General features: G+C 68.5%; 1 protein-coding gene across 5 annotated transcripts in view; it reads right to left on the bottom strand.

Moving 5' to 3' along the window:
- Positions 1 to 92: 92 nt before the first annotated feature.
- Positions 93 to 11,179, bottom strand: part of DENND4B (DENN domain containing 4B) — a 28,398-nt gene continuing 17,311 nt past the window's right edge. For 3 of the 5 annotated variants that reach the window (XM_090127170.1, XM_090127168.1, XM_090127171.1), the window contains 15 exons: positions 10,488 to 10,633; positions 10,273 to 10,412; positions 10,079 to 10,202; positions 9,100 to 9,306; positions 8,886 to 9,014; positions 8,688 to 8,814; positions 7,549 to 7,725; positions 7,100 to 7,467; positions 6,481 to 6,585; positions 5,263 to 5,435; positions 4,050 to 4,419; positions 2,588 to 2,693; positions 2,343 to 2,508; positions 1,609 to 1,673; positions 93 to 446 (listed from right to left, as the gene is read on the bottom strand). In XM_090127170.1, coding sequence (XP_089983296.1) covers positions 301 to 446; positions 1,609 to 1,673; positions 2,343 to 2,508; positions 2,588 to 2,693; positions 4,050 to 4,419; positions 5,263 to 5,435; positions 6,481 to 6,585; positions 7,100 to 7,467; positions 7,549 to 7,725; positions 8,688 to 8,814; positions 8,886 to 9,014; positions 9,100 to 9,306; positions 10,079 to 10,202; positions 10,273 to 10,412; positions 10,488 to 10,633 — 2,549 coding nt within the window. In that variant the 3' untranslated portion in view covers positions 93 to 300. The remainder of the gene's footprint in view (positions 447 to 1,608; positions 1,674 to 2,342; positions 2,509 to 2,587; positions 2,694 to 4,049; positions 4,420 to 5,262; positions 5,436 to 6,480; positions 6,586 to 7,099; positions 7,468 to 7,548; positions 7,726 to 8,687; positions 8,815 to 8,885; positions 9,015 to 9,099; positions 9,307 to 10,078; positions 10,203 to 10,272; positions 10,413 to 10,487; positions 10,634 to 11,179) is intronic. The other 2 variants (XM_090127169.1, XM_090127172.1) reach the window with 1 other exon arrangement.

Here is an 11,179-nt window from a genome sequence, read left to right as displayed (position 1 = left end):
ACGTCTTGCCGCTCTCTATGGTGCCATGGCGGCCCCCCGCCCCCGGCGGCTCCCCCCCCCCCAGTCCAGAAGCAGGCGGCGGGGGGAGGCGGGCGGAGAAAATACTGCGGCGGCTTTATTGACATCGGCGCCCCGGGGGGGGGGCGGGGAGCCGTATTGCACAGTGCGGGGTGCCCCCCCCGGGGGGGGCTTCCAGTGACGGGAGGAGGAATAAATAAAAAATAATCATATCTATGAACACTGACATAAAAAACCCGCGGGGCTGCGGCGGGGGGGGGGTCGTGTGCGCCCCCCCGGCCCCTAACACTCCAGCGGGGCCCCGAAGCTCTTGCGGCAGTCCATGGCTTTGGAACTGGGGGGCTGCGCCCGCCGCCGCCGCAGCTCCTCCTTGCCCAGGCTGCCCGCCAGCTTGCTGAACGCGGAGCGGTACTTCTTGTCGAACGCGGCTGCGGGGGGGCTGTGAGTAGCGCTTCCCCACGGAAGCCCCCACAGAGCGACCCCCCCCCACCTGGAACCCCCCTCCCCCAACGACCCCCCGTCCCCCCATGGAGCCACCCAGAGCACCTCCCCCTCCCCCATGGACCCCCCTTTCCCCCATGGAGCCCCCCTTCCCCATGGACCCCACCCCCCCCAACGACCTCCCCTTCCCCATGGATCCCCCCCAGAGCACCTCCCCCCCCACGGAGCCCCCCCCCATGGACCCCCGCCTCCCACCCCTCCATCCCCCATGGACCACCCCCAGAGCATCCCCCCCTCCCCCAACGACCCCCCTTCTCCCCCATAGAGCCCCCCCAGAGCACCTCCCCTCCATGGAACCCCCCCCCTTCCCAATGGACCCCCCCTTCCCCCAAAGACCCTCCATCCCCCAAGGAGACCCCCCCAGAGCACCTCTCCTCCATGGATCTCCCCCTTCCCCATGGACCCCCCCAGAGAACCCCCCCTCCCCAATGGAACCCCCCCTTCCCCCAAGGACCCTCCGTCCCCCATGGACCCCACCCCAGAGCACCTCCCCCTCCATGGAGACCCCTATTCCCCATGGACCCCCCCCCCCAGAGCACCCCTCCCCCAACGACCCTCCATCCCCCATGGACCACCCCTAAAGCACGCCCCCCTTCCCTCCCCCATGAGCCCCCCCTCCCAGAGCACCCCCCCCCATGGACCCCCCTTCCTCCAAGGACCCCCATCCCTCATGGAGCCCAACCCCAGAGCACCCCCCCCTTCCCCCATGGACCCCCATCAGAGCACCTCCCCCTCCCCAATGGACCCCCCTTCCCTCAAAGACCCCCCATTCCCCATGGACCCCCCCCAGAGCAAACCCCCCCTCCTTCCCCACAGACCCCCCTTCCCCCAAGGACCCCCCTCCCCCATGGACCCCCCCCATTGAACCCCCCCCCCACGGACTCCCCCCCAGAGCACCCACCCCCCCCTTTCCCCAAGGACCCCCCCTCCTCCATGGACCTCCCCCCAGGGCAACACCCCCCTCCTTCCCCATGGAACCCCCCCATTGGACCCCCCCTCCCCAACGGACCCCCTCCAGAGCTCCCTCCCCCCTTCCCCCATGGACCCCCCCCCCCCCCATAGACCCCCCCTCAAAGCACCCCCCCGTACCGATGTCGGTGTGCTCCCTGCCCAGCGCTGCCAGCGTCAGGAAGAGGATCTCCCTATAGATGCTCCTGGGGGGGGGCAGGGGGTGAGGGGGATGCGGGGCACGGCGGGGGGGGGGGGTTCCAGGGGATTGGGGGGGTGTTGGGGATGGGGGGGTGCCGGGGGGGAGGGAGATGGGGGGGATGGGGGCCTGTTGGGGAATAGGGGGGGCTGCTGGGGATTGGGGGCGTTGGGGGTGAGGGGATGCTGGGGGTGGGGGGGGCTGTTGGGTGGGGGGCCGTGGAGGCTGCTGGGGATGGGGGAGGTGCAGGGAATGGGGGCTGCTGGGGGGTAGGGAGATGGTGGGGGTGGGGGGGCTGCTTTGGGACCTTGGAGGCTGCTGGGGATGAGGGGGTGCTGGGTGGGGGCTGGGGGGCTGCTTTGAGATGGAGGAGGCTGCTGGGAATGGGGGAATGCTGGGGGGTGGGGGGGCTGGGGGGGGGCTGGGGGCTGCTTTGGGACGATGAAGGCTGCTGGGAATGGGGGAGTGCTGGGGGGTGGGGGGCTGCTTTGGGGCACAGGAGGCTGCTGGGGATGAGGGGGTGCTGGGGGTGGGGGGGCTGGGGGCTGCTTTGGGACGGTGAAGGCTGCTGGGGATGGGGAAGATGCTGGGGGTGGGGGGGTGCTGGGGATGGGGGTCCGCAGGGCAGCCCCTGGGGGGGTGTAGGGGGCTTTTTGGGGGGTGGGGGGGGATATACCTGTGCATGTGCTGGGGGCCCCCCGTGGCGGGCGGCGCGTCGAGGAAGAGCGCGATGGCTTTGTGCACCTCGCTCAGCCCCACGTGGCTCAGCACGGCCTCCAGGAAGGCCAGCGAGACGGGGGGGGCACGGCGCGGCCAGGCCTGCAGCCGCCCCGGGATGTTACCTGGGGGGGGGACGGAGAACAGCGGAGGGTCGGCGCTGCCCCCCCCCAGCCCTGCAGCGCGGAGCCCCCAGGGACTCACTGTGCAGCCTCCAGAGCACGTAGAGCGGGGGGGGGCTGTCGGGGTCGGGCTCCAGGACGTCCCACAGCAGCCGAACCCCAACGGTGACGGCATCGGGGGGCAGCGCCTGGGTGGTGTTGGGGGGGGGGGCACGGGGATGTGATGCCTCCCCAGCCTCCAGCAGCCCCTGTGCCCAGCAGCCCCCCATCCCCACCATCTCCCTACCCCCCAGCAGCTCCCCAACCCCCAGCAGCCCCCCATCTCCCCACAACCCCCATCCCCACCACCTCCCTACCCCCAGCACCCCCCATCCCCAGCAGCCCCCCATCTCCCTGCAGCCCCCATCCCCACCACCTCCCCACCCCCAAACAGCTCCCCCATCCTGACACCCCCAATCCCCAGCAGCCCCATCTCCCCACACCCCCCATCCCCACCACCTCCCCACCCCCCAGCAACCCCCCCACCCCCAGCACCTCCAATCCCCAGCACCCCCCCATCTCCCCACACCCCCCATCCCCACCACCTCCCCACCCCCCAACAGCTCCCCCATCCCCAGCACCTCCAATCCTCAGCAGCCCCCCCATCCCCCCATACCCCCCATCCTCACCACCTCCCCACCCCCAGCACCCCCATCCCCAGCAGCCCCCCATCTCCCCGCACCCCCCACCCCCACCACCTCCCTACCCCCAGCATCCCCCCACCCCCAGCACCCCCAATCCTCAGCAGCCCCCCATCTCCCTGCAGCCCCCATCCCCACCACCTCCCCACCCCCAAACAGCTCCCCCATCCCGACACCCCCAATTCCCAGCAGCTCCATCTCCCCACACCCCCTATCCCCACCACCTCCCCACCCCCCAGCAACCCCCCCACCCCCAGCACCTCCAATCCCCAGCACCCCCCAACTCCCTGCACCCCCCATCCCCACCATCTCCCTACCCCCCAACAGCATCCCCCATCCCCAGCAGCCCCCCCATCCCCCTGTACCCCCCATCCTCACCACCTCCCCACCCCCAGCACCCCCCCATCTCCCCACACCCCCCATCCCCACCACCTCCCCACCCCCCAACAGCTCCCCCATCCCCACACCCCCAATCCCCAGCAGCCCCCCCATCCCCTCATATCCCCCATCCTCACCACCTCCCCCCCCCAGCAACCCCCCCACCCCCCAGCACCCCCCCATCTCCCCACAGCCCCCATCCCCACCATCTCCCTACCCCCCAACAGCACCCCCAATCCTCAGCAGCCCCCCTATCTCCCTGCAGCCCCCATCCCCACCACCTCCCCACCCCCCGGCAACCCCCCCACCACCCCCCATCCCCAGCAGCCCCATCTCCCCACAGCCCCCATCCCCACCATCTCCCTACCCCCCAACAGCATCCCCCATCCCCAGCAGCCCCCCCATCTCCCTGCACCCCGCATCCCCCCCCCACCCCCAGCACCCCCCATCCCCCTGCGCCCCCCATCCCCCCCGCCGCCCCATCACCTGGTGGGCAGCCATATGCTGGGAGCCCAGCAGCAGCCTGGGCAGGTTGCTGGGCAGCGCCAGGCGCTGGAAGTACCAGACCAGATTCCAGTAGAGGATGGGGTGGCTGTCGACCAGCGCCGCCTGCGCCAGGCACTCGCTGCCCTCGTTGTCCACCAAGCTCTCCAGCTCCTTCCGCAGCACCAGGGGGCTCAGGTAGGCCAAAGCCAGGCGTTCCCTGCGCCGGGGGGCTCCTCGTGCGGCCCCCGCCGCGCCGCCGTTGCACAGCCCTGCCTCCGGCTCGCCCTCGTCCAGCGCCAGGCACTGCAGGCGGTCGCTCAGCACCGGGCCCCGGCCGCCTGGGGGCGCTGCAGGGCCGTCCTCGGGGGCGCTGAGGGGTGGAAAGGGAGTGAGGGGGGTGAGGGGGGCGGGGGGTGGAAGGATTGGGGTGGGCGGCGGAGGATGGAAGGGGAGGGAACACGATGGAGGGATGGAGGGGATGATGGGGTGGGTGGAGGGGGGAGAGTGGGGGTAGAAGGGCGGGGGATAATGGGATGGATGGACGGACGGACGGATGGAGGGATGGATGGATGGAGGGATGGAGGGATGGATGGACGGAGGGATGGAGGGATGGATGGAGGGGATAATGGGGTGGAAGGATGGGAGAATGGGGATAGAAGGGTGGAGAAAAATAGGGATGGATGGATGGAAGGAGGGATGGAGGGATGGACGGAGAGATGGAGGGATGGATGGGATGATGGGGTGGAAGGACAGGAGAATCGGGATAGAAGGATGGGGAAACATGGGGATGGATGGATGGATAGAGGGATGGAGGGATGAAGGGATGGGATAATGGGGTGGAAGGGTGGGGGACAATGGGGGTGAAGGGATGGGACGAAGGGGATGGAGGGATGGGGGATAATGGGGATGGAAGGATGGGATAATGGGGTGAAAGGACAAGGGAGAATGGGGATAAAAGGATGGGGAATAATGGGGATGGACAGATGGGTGGGTGGATGGATGGATGGACGGATGGATGGATGGGTGGGTGGGTGGATGGGTGGATGGATGGAGGGGATGCTGGGATGGAAGGATGGGGGATAATGGGGGTGGATGGATGGGATGATGGGAGTGAGGAGACAGGGATGACGGGAGCAGAAGAGCTGGGAATAATGGGGATGGCTGGAGGGGATGCTGGCAGGACGGGGCACCACGGGCACCAGCAGGGTCCCACCTGGGCGCCTGGAAGTCCTGGATCTCGATGCTGAGGAAGGGCACGAAGGCTCGGCCGCAGAAGGGACACGTGGTGTTGAGGTTGGAGTCGTCGGAGCTCCATCCTGCCATCACCTCCTCGTCGTACACCAACGAGCCGCAGCCCTGGCACCGCGAGCAGCTGGACAGCAGCACCTGCACCGTGGGGCAGCGTCAGCCCCATGGCACCGTCAGCTCCATGGTGGCACCGTCAGCCCCACATCGGCACCATCAGCCCCACATTGGCACCATCAGCCCCATAGTGGCACCGTCAGCCCCACATCGGCACCATCAGCCCCACATTGGCACCATCAGCCCTATGGTGGCACCGTCAGCCCCATAGTGGCACCGTCAGCCCCACATCGGCACCGTCAGCCCCACATTGGCACCATCAGCCCCATGGTGGCATCGTCAGCCCCATAGTGGCACCGTCAGCCCCACATCGGCACCGTCAGCTCCATGGTGGCACCGTCAGCCCCACATCGGCACCATCAGCCCCACATTGGCACCATCAGCCCTATGGTGGCACCGTCAGCCCCATAGTGGCACCGTCAGCCCCACATTGGCACCATCAGCCCCACGGTGGCACCGTCAGCCCCACATTGGCACCATCAACCCCATGGTGGCACCGTCAGCCCCACGGCAGCATTGTCAGCCCCACGGTGGCACTGTCAGCCCCATGGTGGCACCGTCAGCCCCACGGCAGCATCGTCAGCCCCACGGCACCGTCAGCCCCATCATGGCACCGTCAGCCCCACAGCTACACCATCAGCCCCATAGTGGCACCATCAGCCCCACGGCAGCATCATCAGCCCCATAGGCACCCCACTCCACAACCCCCCAGCCCCATGGCACCGTCAGCCCCACAGCAGCCCTAGCAGCCCCACAACAGCACCGTCAGCCCCATGGCACCGTCAATCCCACAGCAGCCCCAGCAGCCCCATAGCAGCACCATCAGCCCCACAGCACCACCATCAACCCCACAGTGGCACCGTCAGCCCCACAGCACCACCAGCAGCCCCATGGCCAACCGCACTACAGCCCCATCAGCCCCATGGTGGCACCATCAGCCCCACGGCACTGTCAGCCCCACGGCACCGTCAGCCCCACAGCAGCCCCATATCAGCCCCATGCAGCCCCATAGCGGCACCATCACCCCACGGGCCCCCCACTCCGTGCCCCCCCCCACCCCCACTCCCACCTCCACACCGGGGGGCTCCGGCGTCGCATCCCTGGGGGCTTCACCGCCTTTCTGGCTGCCCGGCGACGCCTCGAAGTCGAAGTCGCTGCCCAGCGAGACGGAGCTCTGCGGGGGGGACAGGGAGGTGGAGGTGGCACGGGGTGCTGCTGGTGGCACGGGGTGCTGCTGATGGCACGGGGTGCTGCTGATGGCACGGGGTGCTGCTGATGGCACGGGGTGCTGCTGTGTGCGCCGCGCTGCCGGGGGGTGGGGGGGGGGTGGGGGTGGTGGAGGTGTTGATGGTGATGGTGGTGATGCTGGTGGTGGTGGAGGTGATGCTGGTGGTGGAGGTGGTGGAGGTGTTGTTGGTGATGCTGGTGGTGGTGATGCTGGTGGTGGTTGTGATGGTGGTGGTGACGGTGGTGGTGGTGGAGGTGATGCTGGTGATGCTGGTGGTGATGGTGATGGTGGTGGTTGTGATGGTGGAGGTGATGCTGGTGGTGCTGGTGGTTGTGGTGGTGCTGGTGGTGCGGTGGTGGTGGTTGTGGTGGTGCTGGTTGTGGTGGTGCTGGTGGTGCTGGTGGTTGTGGTGGTGCTGGTGGTGGTGACGGGGGCCGCGGGGCCCAGCACTGCGCGGTACCTCGGAGGCGGTGGAGCCGGGTCTCTCCCTGGGGTGCAGCAGGGTCTCCATGGGGCTGCGGCGCTGGGGGGCCTCGCGCTGCTCGGTGCCGCCCCCCCCCGCTTCGCTCCGCTCCCGGTGGCCGCCGCGCCGCTCGGCCGCGTGCCGGGCCGAGGGTTTCCTCCCCGGGGACAAAAGCTGCTGCAGTTTGGCCGCCAGCCCCCTCCTGGGGGTCCCGCCGCTCTCCTCCTCCCGCCCGGAGCCCCCCGGCCCCCCCTCGTCCGCCCTCTCGCTCTCATCCGTGGCGAAGCTGACGTCAGACAGGCTGCCCTCCGCCGACGCCGCGTCCCGCGCCGGGGGGGGGTCCGGGGCGCCCAGGGCTCGCAGCACTGCTTGGAGGGGGGGCGGCGATGAGGAGGGGCTCCGTGCCCCCCCCGACCCCCCCCCCCGCCCGGCCCGGCCCCGCTCACTCTGCCCGACTCCGGCTTCCAGGGTGGGCGCTTCGGCTCGGGGGAAGCTGAGGCTGCCGCTCTTCACCAACCTGGGGGCGGCGGGGGGGTCCCGAAGGCTGCGCCCGGCCCACGTGGTTTGGCGCTGCAGGGCGGCGCGGGGCCGGGGGGGCTGCGGGGGGGGGGCCTGGAGCTCTGCTGGGGGGGGGGGGCGAAGGGGGGGCGTCGGCACGGCGCCACAGCCAACAGCCGCACCCCCCCCCCGGCCAGCCCACCTCAGCCACGTTTCTCCCTGCCCGTCCACCCCCAGCGTCCCGTCTGTCCATCCCCTGTCTGTCCATCCCCTATCCGTCCATCCCCTGTCCATCCATCCCCTGTCTGTCCATCCCCTGTCTGTCCATCCCCTGTCTGTCCATCCCCTATCCGTCCATCTGCCTGTCTGTCCATCCCCTGTCTGTCCATCCCCTGTCTGCCCATCCCCTGTCTGTCCATCCCCTGTCCATCCATCCCCTGTCCGTCCATCCCCTGTCTGTCCATCCCATGTCTGTCCATCCCCTATCCGTCCATCTGCCTGTCTGTCCATCCCGTCTGTCCATCCCCTTTCCATCCATCTCTTGTCTGTCCATCCCCTGTCCGTCCATCCCCTGTCCATCCATCCCCTGTCCTTCCACCCCAGTGTCCCCCATCCATTTATCCCCACTATTCCCTGTCCTTCCTCCCCCATCATCTCCAGTCCATCCATCCCCATTTCCCCTGTCCATCCACCCCCGGTGCCCTCTGTCCACCCATCCCTGCTGTCCTTCCATCCCCACCTTTCCACATCCATCCATCCCCAGCATCCCCTGTCCATCTGTCCCTGGTGCCCTCTGTCCATCCATCTGTGTCCCCTTTCCTTCCATCCCCAGCATCCCATCCTTTCACCCCCATCATCCCCTGTCCATCCACCCCATCGACCCCCATCCATCCACCCACCCACCCTGGTGTCCCCCGTCCATTTATCCCCATCACCCCCTGTCCATCCATCCCCAGTGTCCCCTTTCCTTCCATCCCCAGCATCCCATCCTCTCACCCCCATCACCCCCCGTCCGTCCATCCCAGCGTCCCTTTCCCACCCACCCCGACGCCCCCCCACCCCCCCCATTTCCCCGCCCCCCCCTCACCTGCCCTCTGCTGCCTCTGCCTCAGCGGCTGCCGGAACTGCGCGGCGCCCAGCACCACATTGCGCAGCTTCGCCCACCGCAGCCGCCCTCCCTGGGTGCTCGCCGGCCATTTGCTCTCCAGCACCGCCTGCCGCCGGGCACAGCAGATACAGCCGGGCTCTGAGCCCCCCCCCGGACCCCCCCCAGAGCCCCGCTCACCTTGTTGTAGTACCCATAGGTGATGGTGTTGGGCACGATGCCGGCGCGCTTCATCTCCAGCAGCACCCGCACCGACAGCACCGGCTCGCCGTACTGCCCGCACAGCTGCATCAGGATCCTATAGCACACCTGGGGGTGCAGCGGCGTGGGGTCGGCTGTGGGGTCAGCACAGCCCCCCCCTGTGCACCCACGGCCCCCAAAACCCCCCCGGCACCTCGTCGGGCAGCACCACTTTGTGGCTCTCCATCTGGCGCAGCACCTCGTAGGCCAGCTGCAGCGCGCGCACCTTGGATGGTGCGGCACGGACGTGGGTGGGCAGGTAGATGAACCACAGCCCGTAGCAGTGCCCCAGCAGACACTTGGCCCACATGTCGGGCACCGAGGAGTACTTCTGTGCCACGCGTTGGGCCACCTTCATCTCCTGGAGAGGAACAGGGCTGGGGGTCACGGAACCACGGCACGGTTTGGGTCGGAAGGGACCTCGAGGATCACGGAGCTCCGACCCCACAAAGCCACCAACCTCATTTCACAGCAGCCCAGGCTGCCCAGCGCCCCATCCAACCTGGCCTCCAACACCTCCAGGGATGGACGGGGCATCCACAGCCTCTCTGGGCAGCTGTTCCAGCACCTCACCGCTCTCACAGCAAACAACTTCCCCCTGACACCCAGCTGAAATCTGCCCTCCCTCAGTTCCAGCCATTTCCCTCGTCCTGCTCTCATCTCCCCTTCCCAAGAGCTGACTCCCCTCCTGTTTTTGGGCTCCCTTTAGTACTGCAGGCTGCAATGATTCACCCCGCAGCTTCTCTTCTCCATGCTGAACAAGCCCAGCTCCCTCAGCCTGTCTTTGCAGGGAGGTGCTGCAGCCCTGCTCATCTCTGTGGCTCCTCTGGCCCCTCTCCAACAGCTCCCTGTCTTTTTTGTCCTGGGACCCCCAGCCCTGGACGCAGTGCTGCAGATGGGGCCTCACGAGAGCAGAGCAGAGAGGGACAATCCCCTCCCTGTCCCTGCTGCCACCCCTCTGCTGCTGGAGCCCAGGATCCCATTTGCTTTCCCAGCTGTAATCACACCCTGCTGCCTCACGTTCAGCTTTCCACCCCTCAGTTCCCCCAGGTCCGTCCCTGCAGGGCTGCTCCCCATGGCCGCTCCCTCCAGGCCCTGCAGCCCCCAGGTGACGCCGTGCCATGGGTGCCCACCTGCTTGGTGCGGCGCGGTGCCGGGCTGCTGGGCGCGCTGCTCCGTGCCTGGCACAGCTGCGCCATCAGCGGATCCCGCGACGGCTCCAGCAGCTCGGGGCGCAGCGTGGGGAAGCCATCGTAGCTGCGGGGTGCGAATCAGTGGGGCTGCGGGGGGGGCTTTGGGGTTTTTTTGGGGGGGTCAGGGTGCTCACCAGTACAGGGCGGGCAGCTCGGCGCCGTCGGGGCCGGTGGGCTCCTCGGGGGGCATGATGAAGACGGTGTGCTCGCTGCCGTGCGAGTCGTCCAGCTCCATCAGCGGCACGTCCTCGGGCTTCTCCAGGTCCACCTGCACCTGATCGGGGACACAGACAGCAGGGGGTCACTGGGGGGCGGCACTGGGGGGGCGGCGGGGCGGCGGGGGTCCCACCTTATCCACGCAGCTGTCGAAGAACTCGAGGCAGCTGTAGCGGTCGCTGGCGAAGGAGCAATCCTCGATGAACTGCGTGAACAGCTGCGTGCGCAGCAGCTGCGCGTAGAACTTCTGGTACGGCCGCTCCCGAGACTTCAGGAAGGCTGCAGGGGGGGGGGCAGGGGGGGCACGGTGGGATCGGGGCTGCTGCCATGCCCCCAAAGCCCCCCAGGACCCCCAAAGCCCCCCAGGACCCCCAAAACCCCTCCAGACCTCCAGCAGCCCCTGCGCATCCTCAGCATCCCCTCCGGATCCCGCTGCGCCCCCCGGTCCCCCATTGGGCTCCTCCAGACCCCCAGTAACCCCTGCAGACCCCCCCAAAGCCCCCAGACCCCAATAGATCCCTCCAGACCCCCAGTAACCCCTGCAGACCCCCCCCAAAGCCCCCAGACCCCAATAGATCCCTCCAGACCCCCAGTAACCCCTGCAGACCCCCCCCAAAGCCCCCAGACCCCAATTGATCCCTCCAGACCCCCCCCCCTCCAACTCCTTCAGACCCTCATCAACTCTTCCAGAGCTGCCAACTCAGACCCCAGATCTTCAATAACTCCTTCAGACCCCCACTACAGCCCCCAGACCCCAACAGACCCCTCCAGACACCCACTAAAGCCCCCAGACCCCCAATAACCCCTCCATACACCCCCAACAGA

This window comes from Phasianus colchicus, chromosome 30 (assembly GCF_987193195.1).
Source record: "Phasianus colchicus chromosome 30, bPhaCol1.hap1.1, whole genome shotgun sequence".
NCBI lineage: Eukaryota > Metazoa > Chordata > Aves > Galliformes > Phasianidae > Phasianus > Phasianus colchicus.
Note: the sequence above shows the minus strand (reverse complement) of the source record. Positions and strands in the feature narration are given on the sequence as shown.